The 22,211-nt window shown below is 36.2% G+C and overlaps 1 protein-coding gene across 19 annotated transcripts in view; it reads right to left on the bottom strand.

The window, feature by feature from the left end:
* DMD (dystrophin) overlaps positions 1 to 22,211 on the bottom strand; it is a 1,043,969-nt gene that overhangs the window by 187,860 nt on the left and 833,898 nt on the right. For all 19 annotated transcript variants that reach the window (XM_048931232.1, XM_048931479.1, XM_048931663.1 and 16 more), the window contains 2 exons: positions 3,454 to 3,626; positions 581 to 737 (listed from right to left, as the gene is read on the bottom strand). In XM_048931232.1, the coding sequence (XP_048787189.1) occupies positions 581 to 737; positions 3,454 to 3,626 (330 nt within the window). The remainder of the gene's footprint in view (positions 1 to 580; positions 738 to 3,453; positions 3,627 to 22,211) is intronic.

Genomic DNA, 22,211 nt, shown 5'->3' with positions numbered 1-22,211 from the left:
TAAGTTCCTTTTTACCACGAAACCTAGTCTGGACCAGACTCCGTGTGATCTTCTGCCATTTCCTTTCCCTAAGAATTCTTGACGAAGTTAGTATGAGTAACAGTAACAGTCAGTAACCACAACAGTTTCATGACATACACAGTTGTGCATTACAACTGGTATCAGCTACAGTTTTCATTAATGTTCACCAAAAAACAAGCAAAACAAATAAGGTTTAAAAATTCACTCATGAAATTTAAATGTCTGATCCAGAAAAAAAATAAAATCAGAACTACTGATTTAATCTTCAAATAACATTGCTAATATCTTTTCTAGACATGAAACTAACTGCCTATGACAGTTCTATGAAAATATTGTCGGTTTTCAGAAAGCCAAGCAGCTGTAGCAAATACTCCTTTCTCCAACAGATTCATTTTCGAGCCTGTGCTTGAAAATTTTAGCTAGTGTTATGTAAAATTTCATTAAGTCTTAAATGTATTTCAAGAAGTATCTCACTTTTTCCAGCGTGGACAATGTAACCCAACAGCAAACTGCAAAACAAAATGCAACTAATGAAAGCTCATTTGAAAAAAAACCATACCTTATGAACATCATTCTGCTTCTGCACAGTGGGAAGATCTCCACCAATGGGTGCTTGCTGTTTTAATTCATCCTCCTTCAATTGCAGCCATGCCAAAAGTTCCTGAAGAGAGAGATGTAAACGCTTCCACTGGTCTGTACTGGCTTCCAAATGAGATCTGAAACCATGTATTAAATATTAGATGCATTCAAAGTGAAAGTAAAAAAAAAGAAATACAAATTTATTCACTGATAAAGATTATAGTGTTTTGTTAACTAGACAACATTTAAATACCTTCATCAGCTTTGAATCAGACACTGGTATAATTTTGATTCCACAGCTGTGGCTCGAAAAAGCAAAAGAGTTATGTGGAATTGTCATTCTCACTAAACATGCACAAATACAATGCAGGACTAGTAAGAGAACAATTTTTTCATCACTCAGGACTGCTGGGTACTAACCAAAAGGTAGGGAGTACTTTTCAACTCAGAAAAGAGCAAGCATTTGTCTAAACCATTACACAAAACATTCAACCCCACACAAGAATCATGTGGCTGCTCACCTTTAAGATAAAAGAACCAATATCATCCCTTCCCCAAAAGGAAACTGTTACATAGGAACCTCCAATGCTGCACAAAAAGTCTGTGCCTCACAAAATGAGGTGTGACTGAAACTAACTGAATAACCAGCAAACTTAAGGTATACTACTTTTTGTACAAACAACAACTCCACCATAAGACAACCTTATAAACATTTTCTCTGACTGTGTGTAAATGTTCCTCTCTCTGAAGACTAGTTCTTGGCAACTACTTTTTGCTGGAAGAAAATATGTGATAAATCTCTGTATTGACAAAATCTTCCATTTTGTTTATATCATTGCTAATAAGAGTCTGTCCTGCTAAATTTATGAATATGCTGATGCTGTTTATTTGCTAATTGGGAAGAAATTCTTAATTCATTCCCACACAACTTAAGAATTCTTTTTAAAAACTAAAATGAAAAGCAGTATTATACAACGGTAAAACAATATGATACACTTTGCAAGGATTTTTGCAAGGATTATGTACTGAGACAAATTTTCTTTGTCTCATTTCTTTTCTAACTTTCAGCTTTGGTCTTACTGCTGAATGTTGCTGGAGGTGAGGGGCAGTGCTGCCTCACAGTAGGCACTGTAATGCTGGGGCACGCTGGCCACTACATGGGGAGCTGTGGTAAATAACAGCCAGTGGGCCTTTGGAGGAGACACAGCTAAAGAGTAAAGTTTCTGAGTTAGTTAGCTCTAGCCTTCCATCTCATCTCACCTCAGCAAACGCAACCTTCCATCTCCTTCAGATTAGCACAGTAACTGGATGTGAATGCTAGGAAATGAACCTCGCTTTTCTTGACAACCACCATACACTTTACCTAGCTGAAATGCACTGGACTGTGAAAAGAACGCCCACCTGACCAAGGGACAGGATGACTGTTCTGTTCCAGCAGTTCAAAGCATCCACCAAAAAAGAAGAATCATGGGACTGATGCCTGGGTAACATTTTATCTTTCTGCTCTTACACCTCCTTTGTGTAAGCACCAATATAACTATGATGAAATCTATTCCACATTGTGTGATGGAAAGAAATAGCACAGAGCAGTCAGACTGAGAACAGCCCATTCATTCAGTTCGGTGGCGGGCAATATTTAAATTGAATGTCTTAGGAATTACAAATTGGTTCTTATTTTACTATTTTAGAAAGGAGTTCTGTTGCTTTGAGTCTGTAATGTAACAAGCTAATGCCATACAGCTAGAGTTAGTATGTCTGACAGTTAATGACAGCAATACATTGAAATGTAAAAACAGAAAGAAAGAAAATCCCAGGACACCCATATATTTAATGACTGCTATTTGGCCAATTTGATGTTGATTTTTTTTTTTTCTCAAGCATCACTGCATTTTGGCAAATTCATAGGTAAAAGACATCTGAAGAAAAAATTCTGAAGGATTGTCTGTTTCTTTTGCTCCTCAAAAAAAAAAAAAAAAAAGTGTCTCCTTCTTTAGTCACTAATATATTTTCAACCTCACATTCTTCATTTCTTTTTAATGATTGATGTTATGAAGATGGCTTTTGTCATTACACAGACTGACCTCCCTCAGGGCCCAAGCTGAAAGAAGCTAGTATTTCATAAATTACTTTGAAAAACACTTCTGCCTTTTGCTGCCCTCTGAACTACCACCAACACACAGCAAATGAGCAATTGAAAAAATGTCCACGACTGAATGCAATGGAGTTGGGCTGTCTATTGTGAAAGACACATTTCTGAAGACAATTTTTCTGGACAGTTTCTTTGGAAATTTTCAGCCCACTGAAGCCTATATATCCACGTCATGACTTGTAAAATTACCATTTATTGTATTTTTTCTTGCAAGGAGATTTTCCTCTTACAGAACTATTTGGAAATCTCCTTCTACCCCTGGATTTTATTTGGTAATTTTGATCACTTTTCAGACAAAAGAAAAAATCTTAAAGAACATCTTCCCATTTGCAAGGCCATTCTTAGTTACGCACTGGAAATGGCAGCCTCAGAAATAAACCTTTTCATACATATAGGTTGTCTAATTACTTGACTCACTAATAAGTCATAACCAACCAATTTAGGAGTACAGTTTGTGTTTAAACATGTTAATCTTTCCTTCTGTAACTACAAAATCTCATCATATGTCTCAAATCCTAATCCCCTACTATCATTTACACACACACAAAAAAACTCTTAGTAATTCTTACAAAGTTAAATCAGCACAAATCATTTCAAAATAGAAACAGTGCTATCAGAAACCTGTTTATACCCTTTTACTGTCACAAGGCAGATGGAACGACTAACACACCAGCTGTAAGCTTTTGGTTAGAGTCATGTCCTACCTAATGTTTAGCGATTTCTTCCTAAGCTCACTCCATCTGAAGTTCATGTTATCCAGACGTCTCTGCAACAGGACAGCATCCTCTGAGCCTTCCAGGGATCTCAGGATTTTCTGCCCATTTTCATCCAGGTTGTGGAAGATGTCAGTATGTGCATCAATTTCTGCCTGTAGATCCTAAAGAAGCAATAGAAAATAACATGTGATTTCATACCGAATCACAGAAACTACTACTTCTCAAGAGTGGAAAAATCCACAGTCCAACACAGAGTCAGTAAGATTTTGATTATTCCTCTTGTGGCAATATTGTGTAGTAAACACCCTTTCACTTTTGCAGGAAGGATGTTTGACTTGAAAGAGGATCCTCTTTCCATATGAATCCTACTGAACAAATGTTAAAGAATGTTAAAAGTCTAGCTTTTGTCAGGCAAGAAAGCAAAGACATATTTACTGCGCTGACAAGGGAAAAACCAACCAACCAATCAACCAACCAACCTACCCCTGGGGATCCCAGGTAAATCTGACCTTCACGTGATAGGTTTTCCTGTGCAACATTTTCAGTTTGAGCTGAGGACTGCAGCACTGCTCCTGCTGCATGGCAGTTCCAAGAAATCTGCGCGTCTGCAGCAGCAGAGCTTTTAAAATGCCAAGTTCCCTTACATTCTGTTGACAGAACGCATTTCAGATCACAGACCTCAGCAGTCAATAGCAATAAACAACCACTTTGTGCTGCATCAAAACAGTCAGGGCCATGGCTGTAGGAGGGCCTGCAAACAGAAAGGACCCAGAATATGCAACCAGCAGCTCATGTTGAACAGCCAGCTCTTCTTATCACTTTGTAACTACAGGCCAGCTCTACATTTTGAATTCATTTTTCCCCCTCATTTTCAGCAAGGCTGTTGCTGCCAAGAGAACATTCCTTTGAGAGCTGGTACCAGCATTCCTGCCTGCCCACGCTCTGAATGCAGCCTTTGTGCAGTGGCTGTGCGGCTCACGGACGCTGTGTGCTGCAGCCCCACGAGGTCACAGACTCACTGAGAGAGAGTAATGGCAGAACCATGCTCTTCAAGCTGAACAACAATAATGATAACAATTTAAATATACACAAGCATGCACACACTCTATACGTAATCGCAGTTGCACAAAAATACTATTTTGTAACAAAGTGCACTGGTCAAGTGAATAAAACCCATTTTTACATGGGATGCTTGGGCACCAGGAGCTCTGGCTGTGGTTTCTTGCTGCCTGAAATGAGAGCATAAGGGGATGAAGTGGGAAAGGTGAAATGATTGACGGCCTTTGAGGGATGACCCAGAGCCAACTGGGTCACATCACAGACAGACCCCAAAGGAAACTTCTTCAAATTTGCTTTAGAAGAGTGACTTTGAAGGAGGGAAGCACACAACTTGCCTACTTAATGTGTTCCTAATTGAATTGGTTTGATTTGATATTTTAAGTGCAATCTTAGCAGCACTGAATCATAAGTAGATTGTCCTCGTTCACTTATTGCTGTTCCAAGCAACATTTGCTGTACTTTGCCGGTTACCTACTTTGTGCACAGCAACAACTAGCACCATACGTGGAACAATTTCAAGGAGGGTAAGGCATGTCTGTGGTACAGCACAGGAGTTCTCATCCAGCTATCTTACTTTATCTATGTTCATCCTGACAGTAAAATAGGAATACTTCTGGAATACACCAGAAGTAATTCAGCAGAACACAGTTGTTACTATAAATACTATATTTTTTGATTGATGTTAAATACTCATGGAAATGACACAACTTTGTTAGCACTGGAACTAAATGTGACAACTGTAGTTTTAATCTAAGAATGGAAATTTCATCACGTGACCTGACACCTAGGCTGGGAATTGAAAGTAAGAGCTGGCAGAACTTTTTTTTCCCCCCTTTCTCTCTCTCTCTCTCTCTCTTTTTTTCAAATTGGTAGAGGGAAACTTGTAACATAGCTATAAACTCGGGAAATGCAGATTGAGCCCTCAAAAGAAAGACCAAGGATTCATATAGTCTTCAGAATAGGCAAAAATCCCATATTTTGCTAACAATCAGGAGGTATTTAAACATGCAAGGGACTAAAGAAAAACAGTTGAGAGTTGCACAGTTGATAAATTTATATCTATATAAACACACATATATTCCTACTCTCAATGAATATATAAAGGTTTATGCAGAGTCTTAGATTATAAAGGCAAACAATTTTCCAGAATTATTCCTGTTTCAATTTTTCAGAGAGGCAATCTATTCTGATTTTTAAAGATGTTATTACTATGGTACATAAACATGTATGTTATTCCAGGTGTGAATGCCCTCACTTGAAAATTTGCCTTTATTTCAATTCTGAATGTCGACAGATTCAGATTCCAACTTCTATATTTTATTTGTTTGCTAGAGAGTACTCTTTTACTAAATTTCATTCCTTTCATGTATGCATTTAGATATGTAAAGTCAGTCTTGAGGTTAAGCACCACAAAACTGAGGTAAATAGCCACAACAATATACAGGAAAGAATAAAGTTCACAGTAAAAAAGTTCACTTTTAATATTTGCATACTTCTAAGTTCCTTCCATATTTCAAAACAGATAAATCGACTGCCAAATTAAAGAATCATCATATGTGGTGCCTATCATGTGTGGTACCTGTTGCACAGAATCACAGAAGCAGAGTGACTTAGGTTGGAAGAGACCTTAAAGATCAACAGATTCCAAACCCCCTGCCATGGGCAGGGTTACCAACCGCTATAAAATCCTTAGTTTGTAGGGTTGCAAGGGGAAACAAGTTGCCTCTTCCTCAGCAAGGGCAACATGAAATATGTCCAATAACTATTTACAGTAAGAAATCGTCCAATCTATGCCTCCTTCGTACTTTATCATACATATGCTACTTTTTAACTCAAAATTAATACACTTCCACACTTTTCCTGCCTTTAGAAAAACTCTTTAATAGACTAGATACTGCATGCTTTTTTCCTCACATATAGATATTTCTCAAAAGGAAATCAAGTTGTATCCTTCTTCTTTCAGAATACTACTGAATACCAAAACCAAACCGGACAGTTAGCTAAGTATGTGAGGTCCTCTTATCAGAAGATCACTATTCAAGATCTTAGTCCAAACTGTCCGTCTAACCTGCACATTATCTTATAATCCAAAACATAGTTTATCCCAGCTGTCTGGGAAACATGCTCAGAGAGTAACAAGACAATGGAGACATTCACTCTGTTTTGGTTTCTGCATTTCAGATCTTTTCTTCGTGACACCTGGTCCCTAGATAAGCACAGTGCAAGTAAGAAAAATATCTATACATCTTTTATTTGTTTTCTGAAATAAGTAATTTCTGTGTTTGAAAAATAGAGGTTAAAGATAAATATGAACTAGATCCTTTTTCTTGACAAGAATAAAGTAGGAGTATTTCATCTTATAAGATGCTATTTATTTGCAAAAGTATACTGTCATTTACACATCATACCAAGAAGCATAGATTATAGACTAAATATAGAGTATTTACTGCATTTTATCCTTTCCATTGCATTCAAACACACATAGGAAATGCAAAGGAACACAATCAATCCTGCTATATTTCTGCTGAGATACTGCTGGACTTAAATTTCTTTATACACTGTTTTTGTTGTAGTGGTTACTACTGGAGCTATGTAGAAATACATTCCCATAAAAATAGTAAGTAGCAAAACAAAATGCAACCAACAACAACAACAAAAAGACACTAAGTAACTCATTGATGAGTACACATTATTAAGCTAAATAAAAAAAAGCTTTTTTTCAAACCTCCACATCCACATTTTTTTTTTTTTTTTTTTTAATGCTCACTCCTTGGATTGAGCTCAACTGGTTAGAAGGAACTGCCCACGCATCAAAGGATATGCCTAAGAGTTGCAGAGTGAAATTTTCCTTTTATTAAGATGAATGATAGAGTTAGATGATAAAGTGTACCGTAAGATTTGCTCATAGTAACCTTGCTGATCAGATATTACAGCCTTACACACATTTAAAAATCTCTGTTCACCTTCTTGTAAGGCATAGAAAATATCTGGTGCTCCTATTTAACATTTCTATTCATAATCTATCTAGTATTTCTATTAGTAATCTATTTACCATTCCTCTGTAGAGAATTCAGTTTTATATCAAAGGTTAGAAGATGTTTTCATAAATGGCAAAGTGACCATCTTAAATCATGTACATTGAAACTATTAACTCATAAGACAATCAGCAACATAAGACTGACAATACCTATGCTAATTCCACATAGCAGAGATATTCCTTAACGAATTCAGAAAGATTGGGGATATTTTATCAGGAATAATTAGCAGATCGGTGTTAAAAACCTCTGTAGCTGACATGCGGTGTACTGGCAAAATACATGAAGGACGTGGCACATAATTATGCCATTACTATGGCACAACATCAGAAATGAGTTGATAGGCTGAAAGTAAAATGACGTTCTAGAAAGAAGGAATTAGTTATACTGGTTGGACTATACAAGAGTCAGACTAAGACATGGAAATTAATGCAGCACAGCTGACAAAACATTTATCTTTATACAAGGTAGAAACAAAATTAATTATGTAATAAAGAAATTAAAGCTCTTAAATCCTCCTCTACAGACTCAGCTCTGTCCTTGGAATTGCGCTTTTCATTTCCAATGAATCATTTTACATTTTCTAGTTACCATACATGGGATTAATTGAGTAAGGCGGCTCAGAAAATTAAAGACAGTACCATCTGATTAAAGGAAATCAGCACAGAAGGAAAAACTTGTCTCTATTGTTAGTAATTGGAAAAAAAAAACACAGAACAGTCAGTCTGCATAATTACGTACATGAACTCAAAGCATCAGCTATTCAGTCCTCTGTGGCTATGCATTACTCAGAATTACTATACTGCATAGTACTAAGGTTTTATCATACTAGCACTGAAAGAGTGAGAAAGTTACTGAAAATGGATTGAAAATTCTAGGTCCATATAATTCTTCCCACAGAAGGGGCAGTAAAGCATTCAAACAGGCTATCCAGGGAGGTGGAAGAGTCATCACCCCCAGAGGTATTTAAGAAGTGTATGGTTGTGGCACTGAGGGACATGGTGTAGCAATGGACTTGTAGAGTTGATGGCTGGACTTGATCTTAAGGTCCTTTTCCAAAAAATAATAAAAAAAAAAATTATGATTTCCTTCTTCTCCTCTTTAAAATACAACTTTGAGTAAAACCTTATTTTTATTGTCTTTTTATGGTGATTTCAAAAAACCTCAAGAATGTAGGTTTCTTTCTCGTTTTATTTTTTTATTCTCATTGGTGCCTATAGAAGGCAGATCTGACAAACTTACTGTTTCGAGCCAGTATTTGTTGTTTGCTTGTTTTTCTACTAAGAATACTGCTGAGCAGAGCACATAATAAAGAACGGGGATCTGTTCTCTGGACTTAGATGGAACAAAATAGCACTTACGGCCTGGCACAGCCTCTGAATTTTACCAACAGGGGATCCCAGCTGGTAAAATCAAAAAAAGTTCCCCCTTCAATGTCTTTTACCTCCATGTGGTTGCTACAGATCTAAGAACTGCAGTCACGGTCTGTAGGACTATTTTCCAACTCTGTGCAGTCTAGCTACCTCAGGGACCAGATGTCAGCTTAAACAATTTACTTGCTTTTACTCAACTACATACTTAAACTCCTGTAGGTCTCCTACTCTACCTAAAGCACAAAAAAAAAAAAAAAAAGAAATCCATGAATTCTGGACCTTTTTCAGGATCAGGGCTTATTCTTTTGTCTGCTAGACAGAGGAATGGTTTTGGGGGTGATATAGTTCTGGAGATGTTGTATTAATGGCCACAGCACAGTAAGTCCAATACATTTTAAATACAAGAGGCAGACAGTGCAAGATGCACTTGATCTATTTCTTTTGTTCCTCAAAAGACATTTTGCACTATTCTCTATGACCATCTGTTTTGGTGAGTTAGTCATTACTTTCAAAGTATTTGACCAGGAAAAACATTATATTTTTTAAAATAAAAGAGGTTGAAAAAACTATGTTTTAGATTAATGCTAGAACAAAACACTGAAATATTTCTTTTACTCTGCAAAATACTACTGGTCCAACTGGAGTAAACCCCATTAAATGAAGAACCAGTTATCTTTTTCTCTCTTTGTTTTGTTTTAGATCAAAATACAACTAATTCAAGTATGATTTTGGGAACAATTTTATACCTGAACCATTTAACAGTGATGAATATAATTTTTCCTGTTACTATACAAACCATCTGAGCACGCACAACCAAGTTCTGTTAAAGTGAATACAGTGGCAAAGAAGCTCTCAGTTCTTCCATCAAGCTTTTAAGTCATTTGAGAGAGGTGATCCTCTCCCTCTGCTGTGGTGAGGTCATATATGGAGTACCATGTCAAGTTCTGGGCTCCCCAGCAAAAAGAGAGAAATGAACATCTAGAGAGTGTCCAGTGGAAGACTACAAAGATAATGAGGAGCCTGGAGCATCTCTCTTACTAGAGGGCTGAGAGAACTGGGACTGTTCAGTCTCAAGAAGGCAAGACTGATGAGAGATCTTCTCAATGTATGCAAGTATCTGAAAGGAGGCTGTCAAGAGGACAGGATGAGACCCTTATTAGCAGTGCTCAGTAACAGGATCAGAGGCAATGGGCACAAGCTGAAACAGGAAATTCTGCATAAATGTGATGAAAAGCTTCTTTACTGTGAGAGTGACTGAACATTGGTACAGGTTACCCTGAGAAGCTGTGGAATCTCTCTCTCTGGAGATATTAAAAAAAAAAAACAAACCCTTCCCCAGACCTCAGTTGCAATCCTATGTAATATACTCCATGTGATCCCGCTTGAACAAGGGGTTGGACCAGATGGATTACAGAGGTCCCTTCCAACCTCAGCCATTCTGTGATTCTGTGTACTCACAGACCAGAAGCAGAAATCCGGTTGGGCCTTAGAATGAAAGTGTTTACTGAGCAATTTCCATAATGATAAAAACTTCTCAAAATGGACACAAAATGTAATTAAAAGGCAGAGTTACTGAGTAAAAAGCACTGTTGTGAAATGGCTATACATCATCATGCCATGAAGCCTCCTGAATTCAGCTAGCCTGTGGCATGACCCCAATTCTAGTCTGGTATGATTACATCTCTACGTTTCATGCTAATTACTTGATTAAAAAGAAAGATAAAAAGGTCTTTCTCTATTGGGAAGATAAGCTTATGAATATCATTAAGGCATTTCTAGGTTCCCAACACTATTTTCAAGATAACAAATGGTAAGAGTTAGTTCTCTAGCAGAGAAGCAAATGTTGATGAGTGGAAGCTTAAAGGATAACATTTCCCTGTAGAAAACAATCTGTATAAGCTGCAGCTACCTCTGTTACAGTTTTAAATTCTAGGTGCCCCATAAATAAGAAAGGAACAAAATTCACATTAGCAAATTGCACCCTGTCTTCAGAAAAGATTATGACTAGGAATATAACCTTCAAGTTAGGTAACATTCAGGTGATTGCAAAATAGCACAGCCAAGGATACAGTGACTGTCTTGCTGAAAGACAGTGAAAACATGCTGTGGGATTCTTAATTTCACTAACAGCAAGCTACTTCAGCTTTAGGTAGCTTTAAGATCAACAACTCAGTCATTTGAACATATGCTCAGGCTTCTATTGTTCAGATCCTCCTTCACAGGACTGGCTTTTCAGACATAGAACAAGGCCTTGCATTTCTCCTTTGTTCAAAGGGAAGTAATCAAATAAATTTTTATGAGACCTCTAGAAATTAATTTCTATTCAACAGTAACTAATTACAAATCGTTAAATAATTTCATTGACTTATGGGACTTTACAGATTTTTTCGTGTGCTTCTGAAAGACTGAAATAAAACTATTTTTATTCACATTTAATGAAAATACAAATAAATAGATAAAGAAATGAATCTTTCAACATACAAAGCTTTCTATGTTTATAGGCATAGTTTCACATAGGATTTGATTAATCTTGCCATTAGATTAGACAAATATAAACTATTCTGGCAATAGTAACTTTAATAGCACTCTTCTATCCTGTTTGGTTTTTTTTTTTATTTACCTTATCCTTATATCTACAGTGAAAACCTTGATCAGAAGGAAACTTCAGATTAGTTTTAGCTTACAGCAAAGCTGAGAAAATTCCAAGTTGCCACAGCAATGAATCACTTGCAGCATGATTTAAATATATGGTGTTTATTTTACTACCCTAGCTTGTTCTTAATGACCTTTCAAGTAAACAAATACAAGACAAACAAAGGACCTGTTTTAAGGCAGGAGCTGCAAGTGTTCTTCAGCAAATCAGCCATCTCTATTGAGACATCTAAGTATGGGATTAGATATCTGATTGTGAAAACTGGATTTGAAAGTTGGGTGAGTAGGAGGGAAATGGCATTAATGCACATGTACTTGTAAACACAGTTTTCTGAAAGTAATACCATTAGGGTCATTAAAAACTTACGCTGTTCTCTAGGTTTCAGAATGTAGCCTATTCCAACAAATACCTGACCCTAGTAATTCAGTGATTGTCAGATTCCATTACACCTGTACATTGTCAGCACACTCATGCTGTCAAGCTTTCAGCTTTTTTTTGTTATTATTATTTTTTGCAGCCAAATAATTATGCTGCTACTTTCAGCATGTCTAATTTTGCCCTCTCCCCATTTGTCAGAGAGAAAACAGCAGTAGCACAAAAGCAACACCATCTTCTGCAGGAACATTTACTTCCACTCAGTTACTCAGACGAGGTCTGAAAGTCCTGTTGGATAATTTGGAGAGCATCTACCTCTATTAGTTCCACTGACATCTAAGTGCTTCCAATTAATACTGATTTTCTCTTACAACTAGCAGCCAGAAAGGCTGCACATCACAACTGCCTCAAAGCCTGGAGAAAAAAATTTAGGAAAGAAAAAAGAACAAGGTTTACTTTTCTGTCACCCACAGTGAAATATACCTGAAATTTGCTAATTATACAAGACTGTTCCTAGGAGAAGAAATATTTGTTTGTAAGACTGTAAAGTCGTTTCACAGAAAAGGATCTATGGTTTCAATGCACCAGCACATAACCATCAGACACACTGACTTTACCACCTACAAGTTTAGACATACTTTCACCCTTCCTCAAATACACAAGCATATATAAAATCCTCTTCCAAACTTCTCCAAAATAACTTTTTTTTTTTTACACATCACATTAATTCCTCCTGTCTCAAATGCTTCTTTGAATCTTTTTTCTTCTCAAAATAAACTCTGACATTTCAGTTTTTTGTTAGCAAAATCTTTGATGCCTGGAGAAAAATAATTGGTGCATCAGTTTCATAACATGACATGATACTAATTAAAACAACATAAACTATTACTAAAACTCAAAAGAGAGCAACCATAGAATACGAAGCAGAAACTGCAGGCCTCATACATTATGCATTATGAAAATTGGTTCATGCAGAACAAAAATTTTAATGGTTTTAAGGCTCCTCTAAAAGTCAGCGCTGTTCCAAAGATAATGAGATTTCAATTACGAATTTACACAATTTCAGGTGTTATTCTTTAATGATGTGCGAGACCTGCGGCATTAACTGTTCTTTATCAAGACCAGGCTAAGTGGGACCTGGAGGGAATGCTGAGAAAGCTCCAGCATCACTGTACACATTTGTGTCAAATCCTCGAGGTGTTCTGAGGCAAGCTCAGGAAAGACAAAAAACCTGTGAAGTAGAAGGGCAGAAGTACATTTAATCTTTTAATCTTTTTAATTTTCAGTGAGAATAAAGATGCTGCTACCATGGTTTTGGGATCTAATACAACAAATACAACACAGGTTAAAGTAACAAATGCCACTTAAAAAAAAAAAAGAATAAAGATCACCAATGAATTCTAACATAGAGATGATACACTTTTTGTTAAATCTCAACCTATTTACTTATTCAATTCTTTTTCTGGAGAAATGATATTTTGGAGAGAAAAAAATAACCTGTTCATGTCTTTCACTTTGACGTCAAAAAAAAACCAATTCAATTTACTGACTCTCATATTCATATTAAAAACAACAACAACAACCACAACAACAACAACAACACCACATATACTTATTCTCTCTATCTTCAGCAATTCTGGTAAAAAATAAAAATAGAAAATCATGATCATACTAAACATTAAATAATTTTCCTTTAGAGGCTATACTGGAGAACTCATACATACATTTTCATTTTGATCTACATAGGAAAAATCAGGTTCAAGATCTGCATACAGAGATAACTACCCAGAACCACTATATTAATGATCTTTCACGGCTTGTAAGTATCTTGATGGAGAGAAACGAAAAGCTACATGAATTTTGTCCCAAAGAAAGACTTATCATGGTAAAAACAAGAAGATCACAATCACAGTGAGAGAGACGATATAGACAACATGTAGAAATCAGGCAAAAGTAATTGAAAGCTATTTGAAAAGTAGTAGAAAACTACTGTTTTGAAAAGTAGTAATTTTTTTGAAAAGTAGTAATTGTTTTGAGTTGAATAGTAGAAAATGATTCAGTTTTCTGTGTCAAAACCAATAAATCAAAGGAAAAGTGAAATACACATTTTAAAATAATAGAATGATGTGAGTACTAAAGAATGAATTACACACCATAGAAGAAGGCAAGTAACAGATATATATGGAAATCAAGAAACAAATTTCTTTCCTAGATTCAAAATTTCTTGAAAATTAAAAAAGAACATGGGGTTTAGGCATGTACTCACAAGACAGAGTACTACTTTTTTGTCAGTAAGTCAATATATTAGGCAGATCTTACGTACTGTAAGAATGTCATATTCTCTGACTTAATTTCCTATAGAGAATAAATTAGTCATCATCTCCTGCTGTCACTGTGAATTATGCCACCTAGGCCCAAGCTTAAACTCCAGAATTGCTTTTATAGCTTTCTTAGGTCAAGATTTCTTTACAAATGCTTTACAAATTACTGATATATCTCACTAGTCTAGTAATGCCTCTGTCTGGTCCAATCTGTGAAACACAGGTGGGGTTGAACTCTACTCCCAGGTAACTACCAGTAGGACAGTGGCATTAACTTGCTCCAGGGGAAGTTCAGTTTGGATATTAGAAAAATTTCTTCTCAGGAAGAGCAGTGAGGCAGTGGCACAGGCTGCCCAGAGAGGTTGTGGAGTCATCGTCCCTGGAGATGTTCAAGAAACATAAAGATTGGCACTGAAGAACATGGTTTACTGGCCATGGTGGGGATGGGCTGGCAGTTGAACTAGGTGATCTCAGTGACCTTTCCCAACCTAATGATTCTATGATTCCATTATTCTAATACCTGATATTTAAAGCACAGGATCACTCGGAAAGCTGAAGACTTCCACACCTGATCCAATGTTATGCTCAAAGCACATCCAGTGAGAACAAAGCACTCAGGGTCATCCTCAGTTGATCACTGATCATCTTTAAGAGTAGAAATTCCACAGAAGACCCTTGTTCTAGAATGTGATCCTCCTACCTCCACCAGTAAAAATAAAACAAATATATTCTTATATCAAACTGGAACTTCTTGCATTCCCACCTCCGTCCATCTCTGACAAGTCTTTTTCAGTCATCTCAACAGCCTCCATTCAGAAAGTTGTACACGGAAGCAAAGCCTCCACAAGCCTCTTCTTCTCAGATTGAACAAGCACAGCTCATGAAATTAGGCAAACTCTTACTGAACCAGGCATTGGTAACAGCAGTCACTGCTGGGCTACTCAGTGACGTTATGCTCCTAACCCTGATAATACTGTCACTTCCTTTCCCAGCAGAGTTTGTTTTCCAAATATCATTAAAAAAAAAAAAAAAAAAAAAGAATTTGAATATGTTTTTCAATCAGCTTCTATACACTTGACATACTAACAGAAAAAATTCAAAAGTCCCTTTCCATGCCATGGAGTTTTCTGAAATAAACACCCTTGCACATACAGAGCTTCATAATCTAACTGCACTGCTAAATGAAATACTGCTGCTCATTTCCCCAGTGGAGCTCCACTTTCCCTGTGCATTCTCATTGAAAGCCTGAAAGCCAAACAATGCCATTCATGTTCTGATGCCTGTTACTCAGCAATTGCGTCTGTTTGCCAAGGGCACACACACAAGTGAGGACAGACATGAGTTGCTGCTTAAACATCTCAAGAGGACACAACCTCTTAAGAAGCAAAGTGAAATAAAATAGTTCATAAGAGAACATTTTAGAGGCTGATGAAGAAGGAAGTAAAGGCAAGGTGTTTACATTTCCTCATTTTACACTACTTTACTTGCCGAAAGGACATACTTGGCATGCAGAATTTGTACTAAATTAAAAACAATTAAAAAACAAAACAAAACAAATTACTTTAGAATTTATATATTTATGTACTGGGTTGACAAAAAAAGAAGAAAAAAAAAAAGAACAAAATAGCAGCTGAGGGAGGGCAAATCTCTTCCATAGGCACAGTTACAGTGAACAGGAAATGGCAAGTCACAATCACACTTCAAATATAACTACATACGTGCCACAGCAGCCCTCTGCCAAAGCAATTATTCTGTCACAGAGCCAAAAACATACAGCTTCTGCAGCACAGCACCAATCTATGCGCAGACGAAGCGTCAGCTCTGCATCCCAACCTGCCCTGACTACCAACTACAGCAGCAGACTCTGAAATCCTCCAGCAGCACAATCCCAAATTCAGGGATGGAAAAGTCACCACTGCCTTGGATTAACTTTCTATCAAACAGCTATGATTTAATCCCTATTACTAAAAGTATCTAATCAGAAGGATTAAGGACCTACTCATATCGAGATAAGGGCAGAAGGAAAAACGTGTGATGGGCACTAAACAGTGAAGCCAAGCTTCTGAAGGTACAAAAGAAACAACAAAGAACAGGAGGAAAAAAAAAAAAAAAAGAAAAAAAAAAAAAAAGAAAAAAAAAAGGTTTCTTGAATGAATTGTGAAACTTGAATGATTTGAACTGGATGCACCAACTTTTCCCAGCCTTTCACGTTAGCACTTCAGGTTAATGTGTTTCACAGTCACCTAGACAACAGGCTTTGGAAGGGACACGGTGTTCTGCCTGCCTCTTGAAGCAAGTCTTAGTCTGATTTTATACAAACAGCAAAACTTTAGCTCTCCCTGACTGAGACAGCTGCAGGCTGTCTGCTATGGTAGAGGAAAACAGTCGGGATATGTGCAAGTCATCCGCTGGGCTTCTGAGAACCAAGGGGATTTCTGGATAGCCTGGAGAAGCCTTGACTTCAATTCATTTAGACTGGAAAGTAAACTTCCATTTATTCCACAGCAGGTCCTCTCAAAATAGGGGCAATAAGAACTGTAGCCTATTGTACACATTTCAATTGCTCTACATAAGCAGATTTTACATTTCATTTTTATTTGAAGAGTATAGCAATTTTTCAAATAGAAAGCAAGCACACAGGCTAAATCCCATTTTTTCAGGGACTTCAAACTCACATTAACATTTCAATGTGATGGTATTCTCTGTATGTTGCACAAATATATACAGTATACTAGAACCATTTCTGGCAACGTCTAGTCAGAAAATAGAATTTTTTTTCATGAAGAAGTTTGACTTGTGGAATTTGTTTTGAATGGGAATAATCCCAATGTGTTCTCTCTCTTACACTGCACAGCAAAAAAAAAGGTTTCCACATCTTTCTCCAAAAAAAGAATTAAAATTACTGCTACTACTACTACTTTTTTTTTTTTTTTTTTAAAGTCATTTGATGTTTAAGGAATTCTTTCATCTGTGTCTGAAACATCTAATTACCTGCAAGTTGTCTCTGAAGTTACATCTCTCCATGCAGAGATCTCAATTTTAAGATGACTGAGACCAGCAACAGTCAGTGGAGTTGGGCTGAGAACATCCATTACTTACTAATAAGATTTTATGGAATTTATAAAAACAGAGAATGAACATCACAGAAGATGTTACATCAGACACCTAACTTTTTCATTTCACCAGCATACCTTCAGGCAACTGCTCATGAAGAGAAATTTGGCTATCTCTATCTTATTAAAAAAGGAAAATTCTCTTCAGAATGATGCAAGAGCTGTTAGGAGTGACTCTTAGATAAATGGTGGTGGAAATACCCTTAAGTTTATTGGCTCTTTGATTTTCCGGTGAAATAGCTAAGATAGAAGATACCTTAACCAGTTCTCAAGCTCATTTTTACCAAGCCTACCTTAAGCAAAATTATGCATTTTGAATACAGAATTTTGAAAATGTACTGTTTTCTATGTCTTTTGATTTCCTAACCACTTTTTCCACCTTTTTCAACACTTTCTGTTGCACCTTTCTCTGCTTTTCTACCCATTGATTTATTTTTTTACCTTTACTGATTAATTAAAAAAAAAACCAAAACACTGCTACTTCAGCAGGCTGCTTCTAACGAACTGTTGTATAGGGTAGGAAGATTATTAGGAGAATTTTTCAAGCTCACCTAAAATTTAAGAGTTTATTTTCTTGTAGAAAGTTGAGATCAAGAACAAATTGCTCTCATTCTACTGTACTGTTAAAAAAAAAAAAAAAAAGATAATAGCAAGCACTAGTGAAGACAAACTTACTGAAATAACTTCGCTCAGAATTATGGTAAGAACACTTTGAAGATGCCACTTAAAGACTTTAAGCTTCATCATTAGACAAAGAAAACTTTAAACAAATAGATGAAGGGAATATTAGAGTGGACAGAAAAAGAAAAAAAGGCACTTGTAAATAGAAGTGGGGTATGAAGACAAGCAACAGAGAAGAAACTTGATAGTTTTAAATTGCTGATCTTTACAAGATGTCAGGCTGCTATCAATTCTCTCTGTGGTGATTTTGACTTGCTCTCTAATATATACACTGAATTGAACCATTTTGCTGTTTAAAATTTTTATTTATTTATTTATTTATTGTGAATTGTTGTTTCTAAAGGGAAAAAAAAAAAAGAGGGGGGAGGCGAGAGAACAAAGAAAAATTTGTTATGTCAAAATGCTACTATTTTTTATTACAGCTTTTTCTCCTTAACTTTTCTGCCTAGGAAGGGACATCCTGGCAAGTCTTGAAACATCCTAAAATAAGAGTTTGCTGTTATATTATTTTGCCCAAAGTACTATTGATTCTGTTTAACAGATACTCAGGACATTAAAGGAAGGACTCATTTCATCAAATTTTTGACTTTTAGAACCAAGTTAGTCATTAATGCTCCAATGTGATGAAGAGAAAGAGGCCTTCCTAGGGCATCATTTATCTAGCCTACTTAAGATATGGCCTAGAACTAGGTACTTCTCCATATAAAGGAAATCTACGAAGCTTTGTTCCAGTGATCACATCTAGATTTTATGCACTTGAAATCTGGTAACCATTCCACTAGAATTAACCTAAAATAAAATGTGTGATAAAAGGGGGAAAAAAAAGTATATAACAAAAAGGTGCTAATAATGGTGGAATATAAAGATTAAACAAAAACAATTTACTGCACAGTTTATGACTTTTGTATTTCTCCAAATCAATCAGACACAAACACGAGCATGAAAAATTAAAGAAATGTAAATAAAATGCAACAGTGAAAAGCTATGCCCAAGAGTGTATCAGTGACACTTGACTTGTGCTTATATAAGTGATCTGAAACACAAAGGAAACAGCATGATGATGAATGTCACAGATGTTTATAAATGAGGCAGGAGCACTAAGCACATCAGGAGGCAGGAAAATAAATAAGAGATGATTCTGAACCAAATTATGTCCAAAGGAATGAAAAAGGTTAGTTTAAAATTCAAAAGAGAAAGAAATTAAACAGTATGCTGCAAAAAGTAGCATAGTCCTTTTGAAGATATAATCCGTAGCCCAGTACAGAAGCAATGCTGTGCAAGAAAGAGAGCGAAAATTAAGAAAGAAATTAGATGAAACTTACTATGTAACATCAGAGCATACAACTGCCAAATTAGCTCTGTTTAAGCAAAGCTTCATCATCTTTATATAAAGAAGATTTATTTATACCTTGGTAAGAATCCAACTGCCAGTTTTTCCTAGTATAATGGTACAGTCACCTAGCTCCTGTTAACCTCTTGTTTCACTGCAAACAATTTTCCTTCAGTCTTCTTGCTTCACACTTCAAGCCAGTGGAGAACTTTGGCCTTTAATATATGAAGTGGCAAAGTATGAATGACTTACAGAGTGTGAATGCAGGTTTTAATCAAACTGCAACACTTATTCCTAGTTTCAAAAATATGATGATTTCTGCATTCTTTTTATTGCCAATTCTGTAACTATCAAACAATCATCTCGCAAAATGCAATCAATCTTTTCAAAAATTGCATCCTATTTTTCTACACATGCTTGCTCAAACTAGTTTTTCTGCAAGCATTCAGCTCCATTGTAAATCAGCAATAGCTATGTGCTTAAATCACATCAAAATTGGTATATTTTTTTCTTTCTTTTAGAATCCCTTTCATTATTAGAGGAGCTGAAGAAAGAATTAGGAAAACAGAAAAGTAATTCTTTATATTTTAATTCAAGACAGCTCTAGAGAGGAAGAAATAAGGAGAAACTGCATTTGTTCATAATCTGTAAGTCTTGTTATTTAAGGACAAGAAGAACTGCAATCAAGATAAAAAAGACCTAAGTGCATCTGAAGGGACTAGAACAGTAACAGATGTGTGAATTCAAAGATCATTACACACAATACAATCCTAATAAAATATCACCACAGAGAGTAGAGGTTGTAGTTAATAAATGGAGGTCAGTGCATGAATCACTTAGCTTACTTCATAGTCTAAGGCAAGCTCAGTTTTATATGACTAAAGAAATTACTGTTGAAGAGAAAGAAATTATTCTTCGGAGATCTTTGGCCTTGTAGCCTTATGCGCTTTGTTATTATTAGATTTTCTTTTAAACAGGATCAAACTTTTCCAAATACATAAATTGATTTCAAATAAAGCTCTGTCATCTTTGTCATCATCCAGTTCTTATCTTGAACATAACAATGCTTAAAATTGGGTCAAATGTTTAACTGATTTACAAAATGTTTCCCAGTATTAGAGTTGCTTTTCCCAAGCAAGGATAAGCCACATTCTGGCAACATTAAAACTGCACTGTAAAGTGCTACAAGATTATCAATTTTCTTGATTTTCCTTCTTCTATCTTCTAAATCATAATTTGACTGATCTAGAAGTGTGACACATGTTACCAAAATAGTATTTGAAATATTTTGAGTCTTCCACTGTCAACATGTTTCAAAGTACTCATTTTTCATGGTTGTGGTCCTGATAAGATATCCTGAACTGGCAGTAAAAAAAAAAAGCTGCATTTTTCTGCCACACACACTTTACTCTGTTCAAAATAACCTGAATGACCAAAAAAGCACACCCAAACTAAGCCATACATAGACAGAAAATACATGAAAAGAACTGATTTCATGTTCTCACCAAAGCAATCAGTCATGGCAGAAATGTCTGCCTTTTTTTGCTCGATTATACCAGAGTACTGTAGATTATATAGAGTACTATACTAGAATACTAGAGCATATACTAGCCCACAAGAGTCAACAGATAATTTTTAGTCTCAAGCTTCCAGAAATTTCTCTGGTCTACCAAAATAGAACTTTCACAGTTAATTGCTATGTTGGTTTAACCCAGCTCATAACTCAATTTTCTTCATAGTGAGGGAGAAAAAAAATCCACTTTTAAATCTACCACTGTAAATGTGAAACTTCTTTCTTTTTGCCCAATATTGCAGGGATTGAACACTTTAGTCTTGAATAAACATGTGTTGTTGCCATATATATATAGTAACAGTTTAGTACACTTACCTCAGTGGTTTCTTTCACAGGCTACAGAGACATAAATCCCAAATGGCCTCTGCTCATGTTCTGTGTAGTCAGAAAGTATATGCAGAGGCAATGCAGCTAAGCAGTGTAGAATTCACTCTACATAAGCTACCTAACTTAGCTTGTGGGAAAGATCTAAGAATTTTTGAAAATACATGTTGTATGGGAACTGTTGGGTCATGGCCTGGACCACTGACTGGTCATCTGAGGAAAGGACCAGCTCAGCCCTGGGAGCACAGGTGAAGGCAATTCACCTGTGTCACCAGAGGGGTGGAGATCCCATTTAAGGGCTGACTACCACTGTGGAAGGATCTCTTTCTTGAGATTCCTCCTTTGTGGAGTTTTTCCCTGTGAGCCTAGATCTTTGGACACGGCTGAAGATTCTTCCCCTGTCTGCCTCTTTTGCCATTCCACCACGCTAATCTTTCCAACTGTAACACATATGAACTGCAACGTAGAAATACTCAGTTACATATCATGACCTTATTTCTGTGACATTTCCTTAAAGCCACTTGTTTCTGAGAAATTCTATTTATTTCAAGGTGCATTCTGAGTGCAAGGTGAAACAGCACATACATTTGCAAAATCGTGTGTATTTTGAAAAATAAGAGAATACAATTCAGACTGTTGAATATCATTGAAACACCTGTTAAAAATATGTCCTCAAGATGCTTTACAAATAAAGTGATTCTGTTTGGGTAGTAATTCTGTCTAAGATCACATGAAAGACAACATGAAGTATAAGGCTTCACCAAAATAGTTTCTCAATATTAAGTTAAAAAACAGCAATTTAGCCACTTGTGGTCATGGAGTAGTAGTATCTCCCTACACTGACTTCATAAAAGTCATTCTAAACACTTTTACTGATCCTGCTGCATGTTGCTTTTGAAAGCTCTCCTA

Source organism: Lagopus muta, chromosome 1 (genome assembly GCF_023343835.1).
Source record: "Lagopus muta isolate bLagMut1 chromosome 1, bLagMut1 primary, whole genome shotgun sequence".
Taxonomy (NCBI): domain Eukaryota; kingdom Metazoa; phylum Chordata; class Aves; order Galliformes; family Phasianidae; genus Lagopus; species Lagopus muta.
Note: the sequence above shows the minus strand (reverse complement) of the source record. Positions and strands in the feature narration are given on the sequence as shown.